At 46.7% G+C, this 17,816-nt stretch overlaps 1 protein-coding gene across 4 annotated transcripts in view; it reads left to right on the top strand.

Moving 5' to 3' along the window:
- Window positions 1-17,816, top strand: part of MAPK8 (mitogen-activated protein kinase 8) — a 273,704-nt gene that overhangs the window by 29,335 nt on the left and 226,553 nt on the right. For all 4 annotated transcript variants that reach the window (XM_085608772.1, XM_085608770.1, XM_085608771.1 and 1 more), the window contains exons 2-3: window positions 6,141-6,293; window positions 6,540-6,717. In XM_085608772.1, coding sequence (XP_085464898.1) covers window positions 6,596-6,717 — 122 coding nt within the window. In that variant the 5' untranslated portion in view covers window positions 6,141-6,293; window positions 6,540-6,595. The remainder of the gene's footprint in view (window positions 1-6,140; window positions 6,294-6,539; window positions 6,718-17,816) is intronic.

Genomic DNA, 17,816 nt, shown 5'->3' with positions numbered 1-17,816 from the left:
AAATGAATCGCGGGCTCCATGCTTCGTTGCATTGAAGCCCTCGGGTGGGCCGGGTCCTGGGGCAGTGAAATGAAAAAAAGTGTGGGCAGGGCCCCAATCGCCCCGCCCCCCCCCCCCCACACACTTCCCCAGGGCAAGATTGAGTTGCGGGGGTCTGCGTGCCCCCCCCCCCCCACAGCCCCGGGGACCGCCACTCCCCTGGGGCTTCTTTTTTAAATCTGTGGGGGGCCTCCAAGGCCCCCCCAAGCCCCGGGAACCACCACTCCAGGGTTTTCATTAATTATTTGCGGGGGGCACATTGCCCCCCCCCCCCCCCCCCCCGCAGCCCCGGGGAACGCCAGCCCCTTGTGCTTCTTTTTTTAACAAAATACACCTGTGTGTGTGGGGGGGGGGTGCTCGAGCCCCCCCCCCCCCCACACTCCCCGGGGACCATTACCTCCCCAGGGCACCAGTATTTAAATTTGGGGGTCTGTAACGGACTCCCGGGGACCACCACCCCCCCCGGGGCTTTGCATTATGTGGGAGGGGGGCCGCTGGCCCTGGGGACCGCCACCCCCCAGGGCCGGCTCCTGTAGTGTCCTGGGGTGCCCACCCCCGGGACACTGCGGTTTGCAATGACAGGGCGGGAGCCGCGCGTCTCCCGCCCTGTCATTGCAAACTGTGGTTTGGGTTTTGAAAGCGAGAGCGGGGAAACCTGCTCTCGCTTTCAAAATCCAAACCACATTGCTTTTCCACACGGGGAGCTGCATGTCAGCAGCTTTCCGTGTGGAAAAGCAATGCTGGCTCCCGCAGGATGCGGGGATTAGGGCTCCCCCCACGGTCCCCAAAGGAGAGGGCCAGCCCCGGGGATGGGGTCCCCGGGGCTGGAAGTGGCCCCCCTCTCCTGCCTATTTATTTATTTTTATAAATGGAGAGGCCAGGCCCCGGGGGATGGGGTCCCGGGGCCATATTTGGCCTGAGGAAGGGGGCAACGCGGCCCCCAGACACAAAAAAAAGGATGGCCGGGGGATGGGGTCCCCGGGGCCATATTTGGCCTGAGGAGGGGGGGGCCACGCACCCTGTGGTGTGTTTTCAGTTAGGGAATTAAGTCCCCATGAATCCTGGGGGCCAACTAGCCCACCAGGTACGTCCAGTAAGTGCCACAGAGTTGCGTTGCAGAGAGATGTAAAAAGGGGCGTGGCCTCAGACCACCTCTCTGGTTTTGTACCAGTGAAATGGCCAACAAACTATACAGTCCATGAAACCTGTGGTTTTTTTCAGTGAATATTTATATATTTTTTTTAACTTTAGATCGTCTCATGCTTTGATTGTAATTGGGGCATCAAAAAAAAGTTATGGATGAAATGCTTGAATTAATCTCATCCACTGGCAATCTTTTGAGCCACATCTCCATCATTTGTGTTTTTGCCCACCATGCCACCTCAGTTTTGGACCCAGCCATATGCAAACCCAAGCTGATTGATGAGCCCCTGAAAAGGACAAAACTGGTCCTGGGTGGTTGCTTGTGCTCTAGTTCAGGGAGGACCTGGCCCCACAGTTTGGGCTGTTCTGTTCCCATTGGAGCAGGGTCAAGACTGATTTGCATAAAGCAGTGTGCAAATTGAGGTGGCATGGTGTGCAAATTGACGAAGGACTGGAATGTGGCCCGATTAATTCAATCATTCCACCCTCTCTTTTTGTATACTTTAATATTGATTGTAATTGGGGTTCAAAGGTGCTTACCCGGTCATATGAGGTGGGCAATGTCTTTGTATTCGTAGCTCAGTTTTCCTTTTGTCATCCAAGGAAGGAGACTGCATGTTGAGACTGGCTTTTCATCCAGTACTGAAGAGTCTTTTGCATAGTCGCAGGATAGTTATGTAAACTGTTGATTGTCATAATCCGGTTTACCGCTGAGTCACCATGGTTAGGAGCTATATATATTCAGGATTGTAGGAGGGTTCCAAGACAATCCTGGGTTTTAAAAAAATCTATTGCTTTGTGAATAACCCAACCTCCAGCATAACCACAAATACAGGAGAAATAAATCAGTAATTTTTGTTGTTTTAGAACATCTTTTATTGGTTTATTCATACAGTACAGGGTGTTTGAGCATCATGCGGCAATACATCTTTAAAAGCAGACATCGTATATCAACATTTATTCTCAGTTCCCCATGTGTGTTCTGAGTCAAGTAAGTTCCCCCGTACTTTAGGTCTAATAAAAACATAACTCTAGCTATGCCTAATAACTGTACATATTTTGATCTTCGTCGCGCATCTACTTGATGTATCTATGAGTGAGTCAATAGATTCTCTGTCCTCGTATCTGTTATCACCTCTGTAGCTAGTTGATCCTCTGCCTCGTTATGCATTTCCAGAGGTATGTTCCTATAGGTGGGCCCCCTTACCCATATTTTGGTATGTTTTTGCAGGCACCCCCGAGCTATGAAAACAGGGAGTTGCAATTCCATAATAAAATCCATAGCGCCACTTGGGGCGGGGTCCCTGCTTTCCACAGTTTGGCAATGTCTCGCTTTGTTAGGGTGAGACCTTAGGAACATCAAATGTCTTTTGTACCCGTTTCCTCCTAAAGTGTCAGTACTTTGTAATAGGGTTAATTTTGGAGATCTCCGTATGTCCCAAGCTAGCACCTCAGTCAGGCAGTTTAATACCCCACGCCAGAAACTTTCTAGGACTGGACACGACCATATTGTGTGTATGACTGTACCTTCTTCCACATGTCATCGAAGACAAAGCAGAGAAGCAATCACCCCCGCCCTCCATAGCCGCTGTCTGGTGTAATACACCCTGTGTAAGTATTTGAACTGGATGAGGCGAAGTCGGGTCGAGACCGGTGCCTCGCGTTGGGACTGGAGCACCTCCGCCCAGTCATCGTCATCAATCGGGCTGATATCAGTATCCCATGCTACTCTCAGGGATTCTAAAGTTGTTGGACTATTGGTAACTAGGGTTTGGTACATTTTGGAAATGTTATGATCCCCCCTACGTCCCCCATCAATATTTTGTCCTCTATTGGGCTAAATTCTGGCATAGTAGTCAGGTCTTTAATATATGAGTAAAGTGCATGTCGTAGTTGTAAGAATTTATGGAATTGCATCTGGGGCATAGAAAAATCTTTACAGAGGCCCTCAAAAGATTTTAGACAGTTCCCTCCATGACATCTCCAAGGGAAGGAATTCCAATTAGGTCCCAGTTTTGGAATCCCTGAAGATCAGCAACATGTGGAAGTAGATGATTTTGCCAGAGCGGAGTGGCTTGTTAGGTGCCCCCACCAACCAATTTTACGGAGGGTCTGTCACCAGGTCATAATCACCACCCTAGTCGCCGGGGGGAGATCTTTGGGGTCAGTCCTACTATATAAGAATGAATGTAAAGAGAGCTCCCCCATGTTCGACTGTTCGAACCTGTATGCTGGGTCCTCTTTGGACCCATACCTCCCATTTATTCAGTATCTGCAGGTGTGCAGCGGCGTGGTAGGACTGCATGTCTGCTGCGGCGATACCCCCGCAATAAGTGGTTTGTGTACCCAAACCCCCCCCCCCCCCAGGAAGTGTCCCAGCACTGCGTTGACTTGACGGAACCAGGTCAAGGGGACTGGATATGGGTAAGATTGTAGCTGGTACAACCGTTTGGGCAGAGAAACCATCTTAAAGATAGCTGGTCTTCCATACAGGGACGGAGGAAGTGTCGACCAGTTTTTAACCTCGGTCTTCACCTTTTCGGTTGTTGCCACGAGTTACGTTCCCAGGACATGGTTTAATTATCTGATGCGTAAACTCCCAGATACGTAAAACCACATGCAGCCGTTCCTCTGACCACGGACTGCTCCCCATCCATCCTCTTAGCGTCCACAGCAATGATTGAGATACATTCATATACAAGCTGAAGTTTCTCCGAAGACACGCATGATCTGTAGTACTCTGGGGCCAGATCAATGTGGATCTGTCATGAAAAACAGGATGTTGTCCGCATAAAATGCGATACAGTCGGTGATTTCGGGGGTCCACTCAAAGCCCCGGTAGAGTGCATCCTTTCTCGTCCAGATCGCCATGGGCTAAATTGGCCAGAGCAAAGAGCAAGGGGGGAAGGGGGCACTGTCGGGTTCCCCGATGAATCGGGAATCATGCTGATGTCGCCCCTGCAACCCAGAGTCCGTAAAGGCTGTATATAATAGTGTGATTAATGCTATATATCTAGGCCTCATGTTTAAATGTCGAAATAACATCAACATGTAGGTCCAGCTGACTGAATCGAATGCCTTGTCCATATCCATTAGTAGTAAGGCTACTGGTCTGTCTAGTCTATAAACGGCGGCTATTGCATTATAAGCTCTCCGTATATTATGTCGCGTCGCACGTTGTGGCATGAAGCCGGCCTGGTCTGGATGGATCAAGGCTGGGAGGTGTGGTATCAGCCTATCCGCCAATATCTTAGCAAGTATCTTGGCTTCAATATTTAATAAAGATATGGGCCGATAGTATGCACATAATTCCGGTGGATGACCCGGTTTTGGAAAGACCAATATCTCCGCATGTCTCCAGTCCGGAGGTAGATATTTCGCCATAAGTGCCTCCTTTAGGGTTCGAGGTACTGCAGGCCCAGCATCGTTGTATGCATTTTGAAGAATACACTAGGGAGTCCGTTTGATCCTGGTGATCTGCTGGAAGCTATCCATGTAACCGCTGAAGTTATTTCCTCCAGTGTAATGGGACTATCTAGGGCTTTGCATGCAGCGGCTGTCAGTGGTCGAGGTGGTATATCCCTAAATAAGTCTTTGATCTGGGATTCTTAGAGGACTTCCCGTTTAGTGTAGAGTGCGTGGTAGAATTCAGCAAAGGCACCGGCCCCATGTGGGATCAGCGATCATCGCTCCGGTGCTTGATTTAATTATGGGTATTTGTGTCGGTTTCAAGGAATATTGGCACAGTCTATGTAGCATTTTCCCTGACTTATCCCCCATTGGTAGATCCGGTTTTGTGTGGCTTGCCATATATGTTTGGCTTCATCTAGTTGGATGCATGGATACCTTCTCTGTAAGATACCTAGTTGGCTGCATGTGCCACCCCATCTCGCTCTTGTGCTAACAGCTCGGTTTGGATGATTTGAGCTTCGAGTTGTATCAACTCTTCGCTTTTCTGGCGTTTAGCCGCTGTGCAATGGTCTATGTCGAATCCTCGGATGGTTGGTTTCATAGCCTCCCACAGTATAGTAGCGGATCCCACCGTCCCCTTGTTCATAGCCAAATATTCCATCAAGGCTTTATGCAGTCCCACTCTGTAGCTCGGGTTATGTAAATGCATGGCGATAGCCGCCAGCGAAGCGCTGACTGTCTTGGCCCCATCTCTATCTGTAGTTGGACTGGGGAATGGTCAAGGAGACCCCTTGGCAAGATATCCACCCCTTTCAGTCGACGTGTGTGCTCTGGTGCTGAAGCTGTAATCTAATCTTGAAAATGACCCGTGGATCGCTGAGAAGTACGTGTAGCCGACATCTGCTGGATGTGTCATACCATCCCAGTGCCTCCGCTAGTGGTCCCAGACGTGATTCCCTCTGCGTGTTTTGTATAGCTGTGGGGCGGCATCTATCCTGGTCAGGGTGGGTAACATCGTTCTAATCTCCCCCAATTAGTACTAGGGAATGGGGCATAGATCCTCAGATATCAGCGACACGCTCTGTAAATGCATGTCTGAGTAGCATATACAATACTCAATATCATAGGCTCCCCCGCTAACATGCCCTGGATAAATCAGTAATTTTATGTGTCCCTTTGCTGGTTTTCTTCCTGCTAAGTTGTATTTGCATTGTCTGCTGAAAATGTTAAATGTCCTGTTTCGTTTCTCCTATAATGTTCAACAGCTCATCGTGCAAATTATACTGAACAGCATTGTTTTCGGTGGCTTAGAGCTTAATTTCTCTTAGTTTCTCCACTGTTAACATGGCTATTACTGCTACCACTATGCAACTGGTGAAATGCTTGACATTACTATGACCGGTTAACCTTTGCTATTGTCCCATGTAAAGCCCTCTAATCATCTCAAATAAAGCTGTTTGTACGGTTGCCATTCGAGCTATGGTCTTCAGTGAGCATGAAAGTGTTGTAAAATACCCTCCTGATCTGTTTTTCCTTCATCTCCTAAGGGTTTCTACAACAACCTGAATGATCCAAAAGCTCTGCATCCCTGGCTTGAAGAACCAAAGACAATAACCAACAGTCCTTTCCAAGGGTCCGATATCTGGAAAGCTGTTTGTAATTCGATGGTCTGGCTGTTTGGAGGACTTCATCTAGAAAGGGTAATCTTGTAAAAGCATAAATGGTTGAAAATTCATACTGTGCCCCAGTTGCAGTGTAACTGCACCCTACATTCCCACGGTGCACTACATGTGCTATTGCTCCGTTTATTGGCTGATGTATTGGCTTTTTTGTGTCCTTACCCTCTCTGTACTTTTTTGTTCTCCCTGTTGTTTTTTTGCCTCCCATGGCATGGACAGTTTCTTATTCATTTATTTTATTATTATTTTTTTTTTTTCTGGTTCCAGAGTTTTGACTGCATTTTAGATTTTAATGAATTGGTGATAGTAACATCGGTCTAACCATGAGCAGAGGAAAGAGGGACAGCAACTTCTGCAGTGTGGAGATTGGGGACTCCACCTTCACTGTCTTGAAGCGCTATCAGAACCTAAAGCCAATCGGCTCAGGAGCACAGGGAATTGTTTGGTAAGCTAAAAATTGTTAATATGTTGAATTAGGCTATTAACCGTGTTTCTTATTTTCTTAAGAATTTTCACTGTACAGAATGTTCATGATACAATTGCATTTTCTTATGGCGACGTGAATGTGGAATCAAACACGACTCTTTGTCGTTAACGTTGGAAGGTTTAGGGCATTTTGCTCCTGAATCAACAAGTCAAGGGATGATTTCTGTAGTTTTCACGAAGATTGAGGTGAAGCAGCAGTAGTAAGAAATTGGCTATATCTCTGTACTCAGACAAAGTGAGTGTAGGGTGGAATGTAGAATTAACACTTCTATCTTGTGTGACTTTTTTCCTCCAATATTGGATCTTTCATCAGTTTCAATTCACATGCTTTAATCTTCCCCGTTGGTAAGGTAACTAACCATTTTCCGTAGTTTGCACTTCATATGCTATCTTTGTATTTTGGTGTTGTGATTTAATGCCCCTAATCGGAAAGTATTAGCATGTAAATTTAATTATTTGGCTAGTAGCTAGGAAGTAGCTGGTGCTTTCATCAGAAATTCCATAATGTTTTGCCACATGTTTACGATGCATATCGTTTATTTGGCACCTTACATTTGCACCTGGGCCAGCACTTTATAATGGAATTGCAGAAGTAGCTATGGCCTCTTTCTAGAAATTAATCAAATTTAGTTAAGTTTCCACTGAAATTTATTGGTAGACTTTTGGATTACTACATTTTAATAAATTACTTTACTGGGCTTTTTCCATTTGGAAAGAGAAGCAAAAACGAAGTGAGTATCAGTCCTTCAAAGTCTGGAGGCCTGTTCAATAATTCCATTGGAAAATTTAGATTTTTCAGAGCCTGGTGGGCAGAAAATCTGGATTTTATTAAAGGGACAGAGGCTAAGATTATGCAAATATTTTTTGCCAGCTCACAGTAGCAACAATTAAAGAATATAGAACTTCAATAACATTCTAACAAGCTATAAAGTCCCCCCACATGCATCCTTCTTCCGGTGCTGCGAAGAGCACGCCAAAAAACATATTCCTGTGTACAAAATATTTCGCCAACAGAAAGCCCAAGCAGAGACAACTTCTTATTCTGAAAGAAAAAAACCCAAGACATTTGAGCTTAATGAGATAACTAGTTGCACTAGAGTGGCTATCCTCATAGAGGGATAATCTTGGCCTCAGTGTCTTTAATATAATCCAGCTGTTCGAGGCATATGAGCTGCAGAATTCACACTGTGCATAGATCGCCATCTGGTGTTGGGCTCGGATGCTTGCACCTTGTTGTTGTCTTGGAAGAAGTTGTTGTAGTCACAAGATACGTGACTCCTCCTTTGTACGATAGTGCACAAGGGCATCGACTCCATCCTCCGTTTTTTTTCCGCCATCGGGTTCGGATGGATCTTCAGCGCTCCTGTTCGGTACTGTGTTTTTCAAACCTTTCGACGTGCAAACCATCGCAAACTCGACGGTATTGTTTTCGCTCGCGTGTCTTTCGACGCGCTAACTCACATAATCTATTCCGGTCGTTGACGCGGGCCACTGAGTCTTTCGATGCCATTCGAGCCTACGGCTAATGGAAAGGACTCCATTAAAAAAAAAAATCCTCCAGTGTGGAGCTAAATTCCCACACAGTGATCAACACAAGGTCTGCAAACGCTGTCTCTCGCCCGAGCATGAGGAGAAGAATTGCCATGCCTGCGCCTCCTTCCGGTCCAAGAAGACTATCCGTGATCGCCGGGATTGACAACACTTTGTTGCAACAGGCTGCTCCGGTGCCAGAGGACATCTTCGATGAAGGCCCCGACGTTCCGGAGGCAGAGGATTCGGAGGATCTCGACATCGTATCCGAAGCAGACGACTCCGATGACCACATCACTCCAGGTCAACGAGTGAGTACAACTGCCCCTGTCCCAACCCCACCCGGAAAACAAAAGGCTGCGGTCAAGACTTCTCCTGAAGGCCTTAGTCGTGACCGAAAGAACTTCAGAAGTCCCGCCCCAGGACCCGGCTCCGAAGACAAAGGAGAAGCCTTCCGGCAGCTCGGGACCGAGCAAGCCGCGCGTCGGTGCCCCCAAAACACCGTCTGCACCGAAAGAGGGAGCACATCCTACTCCCGCTTTCTCCAAAAAGGCCTCGGCACCGAGCACCCCGGCACCCAAAGAACAAAAGGCTCCGATCCGAAGGCACCTCGATAACCTTCAGATCCGAAAAAGATTTCAGACAGGACACCGAAGCCAAAAAACACACGTTCGGAACCGAAAAAAACCGCGCTGAAAGCTATCATCGAAGAGGAAGAACTATTTCTGCCGGATACCATCGATCCGAAACAAAACACTCTTCATGTGGACACTAAGACAGGTCATATTGTCAGCATTCCACACAAGAAGAGGAAATTGGACACCCCACACATCCCTGAGGTGCCTGTGAAAAAAATAGGCTGTGCAACTTCACCTTTAAGACCCTCTTCTCCTGTTCTTCCCACTAAGCCTTTCTCTTCTCCAAAGTCTCCCATACTTCCCCAATATTCACCACCACCACAGGATGATGATGACCTAGGGGGTGGGGGGAGGAAATGATGACCCTTTCACTGATCCTGATGATGACACTGACATACCACCAGATTCATGGGACGACTACAATGTCCCTGTAGATCCTCCAGATCTTCCATACCCCACTAGGCCATCTCCCCCAGATGACAACATTGGGTTTAGTCAGCTAATTGATAGGGCTGCCCAATATCATGGTGTCCAAATGCATTCAGATCCCATAGAGTAAGACTTCCTAGTGGACACTTTTGCACAGTCACAAAAGACAGTACAAACACTGCCCATGCTCAAAGGTGTCCTCAAACATGCTCCAGACGTATTCAAAGACCCAGTCAGGGCCAGGATTCTCAATCCTCGGATTGATTAAAAAAAAAATATAAACCAGCCCCTAATGATCCCACCTACATTAAAGGCCAACTCCCCTTGGATTCCCTGGTAGAGTCCAATGCTAGGAAGCGTGCTAACTCTCAAACCTCCGGGGATGCTCCACCTCCAGACAAAGAGTCGAAATTACTGGATGCATCAGGCAAACGAGTTGCCTCCCAGGCAGCTAATCATTAGAGGATAGCTAATGCACAGGCATTACTTGCCAGATAAGACAGGGCTCACTATGACGAACCTGAGACTCTAATGCAGCACTTGCCTGATCAATACAATGCAAAAGCCAATGATCTAAGTCAGGAAGGCAAGTTAATTACAAACGTTATTCATTAAAGGTGCCCTTGATGCAGCAGATACTGCATTTAGATCAGTTCACACTAGTGTGTTATTACAAAGGCATGCCTGGTTGCGCATTTCTGGGTTCAAACAGGAAGTGAAACTACTATCCTGTATCAGCCGTTCAGTCAGCAACAACTTTTTGGACCGGCAGTGGACACAACCTTGGAAAAAATGAAAGGCGACCCACACTGCAAAATCCATGGGAGCATTACAGTCTCCATCTACACTAGGCTCCTTTCGCTGCTCCTTTTATAGAGGCGCAGCCAAAACCATCAGTACAGACACTGCTTCTTCCTCCTACAAAAACCCCACACAAACCTCACCCAACAGGGGATATTTTAGAGGTGGATACAGGGGAAATTGCAACAAGGGAAGAGGCCGAGGTAACAACACTTGCGCCTCTCCCACTAACAAACAGTGACTTCCCTCCACTCCCTCCAGACCATTCCGCTCCGGTCGGAGGGAGACTCTCACAGTTCCTACATGTCTGGAATTCCATCACTACAGACAGGTGGGTAAGACAAATTATCCAGTATGGTTACTGCCTGGAACTTACTGCAACTCCCCCAACATACCGCTCAAACAGTGTCCAAATTCCGCAGAACATCTGACACTCCTCAAACAGGAGGTTCTCTCACTGCTCCAAAAGCATGCAATAGAACCTGTCCCCATAGAGAATCAAGGAACAGGAGTCTACTCCCTGTCTTTCCTAATCCCCAAAAAGGATGGGACTCTCAGACCAATACTGGACCTCAGACCTCTCAATTTCTACATATAGTCGGATAATTTTCACATGATCACTCTTCAACAAGTCCTTCCACTGCTTCAACAAGGCGACTTCCTTGCCACATTAGACCTCAAGGACGCCTACTTCCATATTCCCATACACCCTGCTCACAAGAAATATCTAAGGTTTACAGTGGACGGCCAACACTATCAGTTCAAGGTTCTCCCATTCGGAGTCACCACAGCACCCAGGGTATCCACAAAGTGTCTTGCGGTAGTAGCAGCACACCTGCGAAGGCAGCAGATCCATGTGTTCCCATACCTGGACGACTGGCTAATAAAAGCCAAGTCATACAACCAGTTGTTCACCACACTTGCCAAATGATTCAGCTACTACACCACTTTGGGTTCACAGTAAAATACACCAAGTCGCACCTTTAACCCTCCTACCTTCATCAGTATCTAGGAGCTACCATAGACCCTTCCAAAGCTCCAGCATACCCCAATCCAGCCAGGATAGCCAGTATGCTAACCCTCATCACAAAATTTCAACCCCATCACTCTCTCCCAGCTCTAGTGTTTATGCAGCTTATAGGAATGATAGCCTCTTGCATTTTCATTGTGCCTCACACAAGACTTCAGATGCGCCCTTTACAGGAATGCTTAGCACGTCAGTGGAACCAGGCCCAAGGTCAACTTGCAGATCTGGTGTTGGTGGACAGCCGCACACATCGCTTTCTGCAGTGGTGGAACACACTAAACCTTTCCGGAGGGTGGCCATTCCTAGAGCCAGTTCCACAGATAGTGCTAACAGCGGACGCATCACTCACCGGCTGGGGAGCACATTTCCTAAACCACACAATTCATGGCAGGTGCACCACTCAAAAAGTGCTCCACGTCAATCACCTAGAATTACTGGCAATGTTTCTAGCGTTAGTCATTCCAAGCAACCTTCTCAACAAGACTGTCCTAGTCTGCACGGACAATATGACAGCAATGTATTCCATACAGAAGCAAGGAGGGACACATTCTTTGCAGCGGTCTCATCTAGTGCAAAGCATATGGTGATGGGCCATTCCACAGAACATGTATCTTCTGGCAGAACATTTTCCTGGAGTAAACATTCAGATTGCGGATCTGTTAAGTCGTCAGCCTCAGCAGATACAAGAATGGGAACTTCATCCACAAGTTCTTCAGCCCTTTTTCCAGATGTGGGGCCACCCAGACCTAGATATGTTCGCCACACACACAAACGCAAAATGCCCAACCTTTGCCGCTAGGTTCCCACACCCGTTGTCCAAGGGCAATGCGATATGGATGAACTGGTCAGGCAGATTTGCGTACGCTTTCCCTCCACTCCCACTCATTCCGCTAGTGGTACGCAAGCTCAAACAGTCTCTCAAGATGATCCTAGTTGCTCCCACATGGGCACGACAACCATGGTTCACAACTCTCCTCGAACTCTCAGTAGTCCCACACCAAAAACTACGTCGCTCCCCAAAGTTGCTAACGCACAACCATGGAGAGATAAGGCACCCAGATCCAGCACAACCGAATGGCTCCTGAAGTTCTAGAGTTCGGTTACCTCAACCTCCCACCAGACTGTATGAACATTATTAAAGAAGCTAGACGCCCCACTACTAGAGCTTGCTATGCAGCTAAATGGAAAAGATTCGTCATTTACTGCAATAACAACAAAATTGACCCGCTAGATGCTTCAATTCAGAACGTCATTTGCTATTTGCTGCATCTACAAAGATGCAATCTAGCATACTCATCAGTGTGGAATCTAAACATTGTCCTTACCAGGCTCATGGGTCCCCCATTTGAACCTCTACACAAATGTGAACTGCAGTTCATTACATGGAAAGTAGCTTTCCTTGTCGCAATCACCTCTCTCAGGAGAGTGAGTGAGATCCAGGCTTTAACCATACAAGAACCTTTCTTACAAATACATTGCAACAAGGTGGTTCTTAGGACAAATCCAAAATTCCTTCCCAAAGTAATCTCTGCTTTTCACCTTAACCAATCTGTAGAGTTACTAGTGTTTTTCCAAAACCCAGATTCTGTAGTACAGAGAGCTCTTGACACACTTGATGTCAAACGAGCTATACTTTATTACATTGATAGAACTAAACCTTTCAGGAAAACGTTTTGTTTGTAGCTGTCTCTCCCCCCCCCCCCCCCCCCATAAAGGCAGTCCCATCTCCAAAGCCGGAATTGCCAGGTGGATTGTTAAATGCATACAAATATGCTACCAGAAAGCTAAACGCACATTGACAATTTCCCCTAGAGCGCACTCAACATGCAAACTAGGGGCTTCCATGGCATTCTTAAGGAACATTCCACTAGAAGACATTTGTAAGGCAGCAACATGGTCTACCACTCACACCTTCACCAGACACTATTGTGTAGATGTGCAAGCTTCAGTAGGCCAGGCTGTTCTTAAAACACTCTTTCAAACCACTGCAACGGATACAGGTGACCACCGCTACAGGAGACACTGCTTTACAGTCTATGCCCAGTGTGAATTCTGCAGCTCATATGCCTCGAACGGAAAATGCTACTTACCAGTATGCATCTGTTCTTGGCATGTAGAGCAGCAGAATCTCACAAGCCCACCCACCTCCCCTGAACCTGTATCTGTTCCAGTGTTATCTTATTTAGATACATTCACATGGACATCTTTCTGTTTATTACAAACTCCATAATTTCCCATCATGGCGAAAAACAATCCCAGGATGGAGTCGATGCCCATGCACATTATCGTCCAAGGGAGGAATCACCGATCTTGTGACTACAAAGACTTCTTCCAAGACAACAACCAGGTGCAAGCATCCGAGCCCAACACCAGATGGCGATCTATGCACAGTGTGAGATTCTGCAGCTCTACATGCCACAACAGATGCATACTGGTAATCCGCATTTTCCTTTCAGTCTACCAGGTTCTGAAAAATCACAATTTTATGACATGACATGAAGGCTAACATTATGCAAGTTTGAAGTGTATTTAACACATTGTCAATTGCATTTGCAAAAGTAACAATTTTTAGACATATTTTCATTTGACCAATCTGCAGCCCTAAGGATATCCTGCAGACCTTCCCCCCCGAGATAAAGCTTTAGAAGCTGACACACCTATAAGAGTGTGCACCAAATATAGAGACGTACACACCGGACACGCTCATAACCTTTCACCCATCTCACGAAGGTGGGTGAAGAGACAGGTACATGAGGCCATCTATGGGAAATTAACAGTTGTGCTGCATTTCCTCTCAAACTTTCAGTTCTCCTCTCATACTACTTCCAACATTTCACAACGCAAAGTCTTTCTTTCTCTCAAAAGAAAGGATAGAAAATGGAATATGACATTGTCCTTGTTCTCTTTTTGAGTTAAAAGCAAACTCCCTCAGGTTGATAGGCCCAGTTAGTGACATCTAAGGCTTTCACGTCCGAAGTACTAAAAGACACCATGTAGAGTAACACTGTAAGTTTATAAGAGAAGTTTGAGAGACAGGCTTGAGTTGTCTCCCCAGCATCATAGGATTCATAAGACATCTTTAACTTCCCCTAAAGCAGTTTATTTGGCAGAAGGCGGGTTCAGTACCAGTGTACTTATTATTTTCTTAGTCAAAATGCCCAGGCCTACAGAGACTCCATCTACCAAAGAGTGTGCTGCAGCTATAGCTGATTTGTAAATGTTAACTGTTCTTTAGGATAGAACTGACGTGAGTAGTTCTGATAAGTAATTTACTACATGTACCAAATTAGTTGAAACGGTATCAAGGTTTTGTTGAAGACACCAACAAACACATTTGTTTCAAGCCAGTTGATATGCCTTCCTTGTTCCAGAAGCCCATGATTCAGATATGAGTTGAAAAGCTTCTGGCGAAAGACGTGAGATTTGCCACAGTCTTCTAAAATCTTCCAGACCATCAATGCCAACAGTCCTTGTTCTACGAGGGGGTGTGGCACTCCTTCTGGGCCAAGAAGTATTTCCTGTAATGACTGTATTAGGGCTGGGAAGTCTTTGCTAATTTCTAGCGTCATTAGGGAGCAGGCCTGCGACCTTTCAAAGGGGTGTTACCACCATGGTCTCTCCGTACCTCTGCGCATGCAGGAGTAGTTGTGGCAGCATGGCAAATGGATGGAAAGCATAAGATGCTAACCTCTTCCATTTTTGGGGGAATGCGTCTACCCCCTGCACCCCCCCCCCCCCGAGCCTGAGGGTCTGGTATCCAGCTGAAGAATTTCATCCAGCTGTGAGTTCAGTCTTGCTGCAAAGAGGTCTGTCCCCATTTTGCTTAGATAATTAGGAATATATACCTGTCTAACCTCCAGTTGCTGGAGTTCTTGAAATTCCTGGAGAACCAGTCCACCTCAACATTGCTTAAACCAGGAATCTGTTCCACTACAACTGAAAGTCTTTTGCTCAAGCAATATCCCAGAAATCATTTGCTTGATTTACAAGTCCTTTGGAGTGAGGGCCTCCCAACTTGTTGACATATCTCACAGCTGATACATTGTCCATGCGCAGCATGATACAGCATTTCATCAATTAATTCTAAGCAGTTGATGTGCAACCCCTTCTCTTGATCTGTCCGTCCCCCTCTTGAGTTGCCACATCTCCCACCCCATCCTTCTAAACGTGCGTCCGATTCTATTATTATCTCTGGTTCCTTTCCAAAAATTGCTCTGCCATTTCATGCTTCTGCATTCTTGAGCCACCACTGAAGTTCCTTCCTTGAGTCTTTGTCTAAAGACAACATCTGGTTAAGACTGTGTTGCTTTCAACATTCTTGCCTTGAGTCTTTGGAGTGACCTGTAGTATAAGGGACCTAAGAAAATTGCTTGGATCCTTGCTAACAACCTTAGGGTAATTCCTTTTCTCCTAGTATTTTCCTCAATTCCTTGCGAAGCTTCCTTAGCTTCTCTCTTGGTAACTTTAATTCTGCTTTTACTGTGTCTACAAAAAAACCCTGGAACTATGTTTACTGGCTCAGCACCAAACATGATTTTTTCCTGTTTATGATAAAACCCAGGTGTTCTAATAAGCATATGGTGAGATCTGTATGACGGGAGACCACAGTTTTGGACTGAGCTATTAACCGAATATTGTCCAGGTATATTAACATTCCCACTCCTCATTCCCAGAGCCAGGCTGCTATAGGTGGGGGGGGACCTTGGTGAAGCACCAAGGGGCCTACGACAGGCCGAAGGGGAGACTGCAAAACTGCCGCTTTTGTTGAGGCTTGGCCATGGTCTAGGAACTGCGTTCTCCCGGCCCTGCCAAAAACCCTATCTTGGAACACTTTTTAAATGTCCGTTTGGGACTTCTGACTGGAGCCAAACACCCCTTACATATTTGTCCATTTCCCTTATGAAGTCTCCTCTGAAGAGGAGCTTGAGAGACTGGGGCTCCCATCCTTGTTAGCCAGTTCTACTAGTTTGGGGTCTATTTTCAGTAGAATGCCCTTCTTTCTGTCATTTGAAATTGCGGTGTTGGTGTTTCCTAGAAGGCAAATGGTCCTTTGGACCCATTGGCCAAACTCCAGGGGGTCAATTGATGTGTCGCCAAGGTAGGCTACCACAGCCATCTCAAAAACTCGTGGTCCAGTGATGTTGAGTAGACCATCCTGGCAAGACTTGAGCCCCTTATCAAGTCTTTTTCTAGGGTCCTTACCACTCTTAGCAATAAATGCCACCCCCTCGGGCTCTTGTTTTGGGGTCATCACGACCTTGTCAGGGAGGGAGGGTCGTGGGCATTCTGATTGTAATCTATATCTGACCTCCTTAGGGATGTCCTTTCTCATCCAGAATGAAAGGTACTCTGCAACATGCTGAGAATATGTCCATTCTGGAGACAAAGGCTGTTTAATGAGGAGAGGGTCAAACATATAATCTCAGAAGGGGTCCACGATGCCCATTTTAGACCCTGAGGCCTTACATGCCTCTTCTGAAGTTTCCATTCTCCTTACTTCCACCTCCTTGATATCTGTATCGAACTCGGAGGAACAGTAAAGTTCAGTCTCTTCTTGGAGAGCCTCATCGTTTTCAATGGGCATGTGAATCTCGGGGCCTGTTTCTTGCCCATCTGTAGTGCCCAAGGCACTGTTCTTGTCACCGACTAATATGCATTAAAGGCCCTCCTTTGTGGTTATGTTCTTTTTTGCCCCTTTTGGTAGGGTTTCTCCTGCTGCCTTCTTTCTCAGGGCCTTAGTTTCCCTATCCATTCCTTCAGGCTGGTGTGTGCCTGTAATGGGCTATCTCTTCTTGGAGAAGGTTTCCAGTTTTTTATTTATGGTTTGATCCGATGCAGACTCAGGAAACCAGTCCTGCTCGCGAGGTGTGCACTTTGGGATGTGCAGTGGCCCACATAAGACTCTTCACTGAGGTGTTGGGCACCGGCTGGAGAGGCTCGCGTTCATCCAAGTCACGGTACCAGCTGATAAAGCAGGATCTTCTTAGCTGTATATTTTACAGAGTTTTATATAGTGCGAACTTGACCCAAATCTGGTATCAGAGCGCTTTACATAGCACCAGTTGCATTACATGAGGACACATTCATTTGTTTTTTTTGTTTTGTTAGGCACAGGGACATTAAGTGATTTGCCCAGAATCACAGGATGTTCAGCGAACTTGCCGAGACACTAACCCAGTTCCCCAGATTCAAGGTCGACGGCCCTAGCCGTTAGGCCAACTCCTCTCCCCAGACATGTTCCGTCTCAAGTGGAAGTTGGGAATTTGCTGGTACCTCTCCTGTCCAGAGGTCTCTGGAAGATCAGGGCAGACTGGGCCCAAGTCATCCTAGTGGCTCCAGACTGTGCATGCAAAGTATGGTATCCGGAACTCCTGGGTTTGAGCATCGGTCCTCGGATCAGGAAGCCACTCCAGGAGGATCTGTTGTCACAGCAGAATGGTTGGGTTCTCCACTCCTCCCTTCACAATCTCCATCTTCATTCATGGAGATTTAGTGGTGACAGCTGAATACCTTTGACATTTAATTTTATTCTATCGCTGCAGCGGTACCTTAGTGTCAAGCGACTAGAGAGTCTGCGTGTCAGACAGAACTAGCATATACACATACACAAGGGTCCGCCGGATGTCCCAACAT

The sequence above is a fragment of the Triturus cristatus genome, chromosome 1_2 (genome assembly GCF_964204655.1).
Source record: "Triturus cristatus chromosome 1_2, aTriCri1.1, whole genome shotgun sequence".
NCBI lineage: Eukaryota > Metazoa > Chordata > Amphibia > Caudata > Salamandridae > Triturus > Triturus cristatus.
The sequence above is the reverse complement of the archived record's forward strand: the minus strand, read 5'-3'. Positions and strand labels throughout refer to the sequence as shown.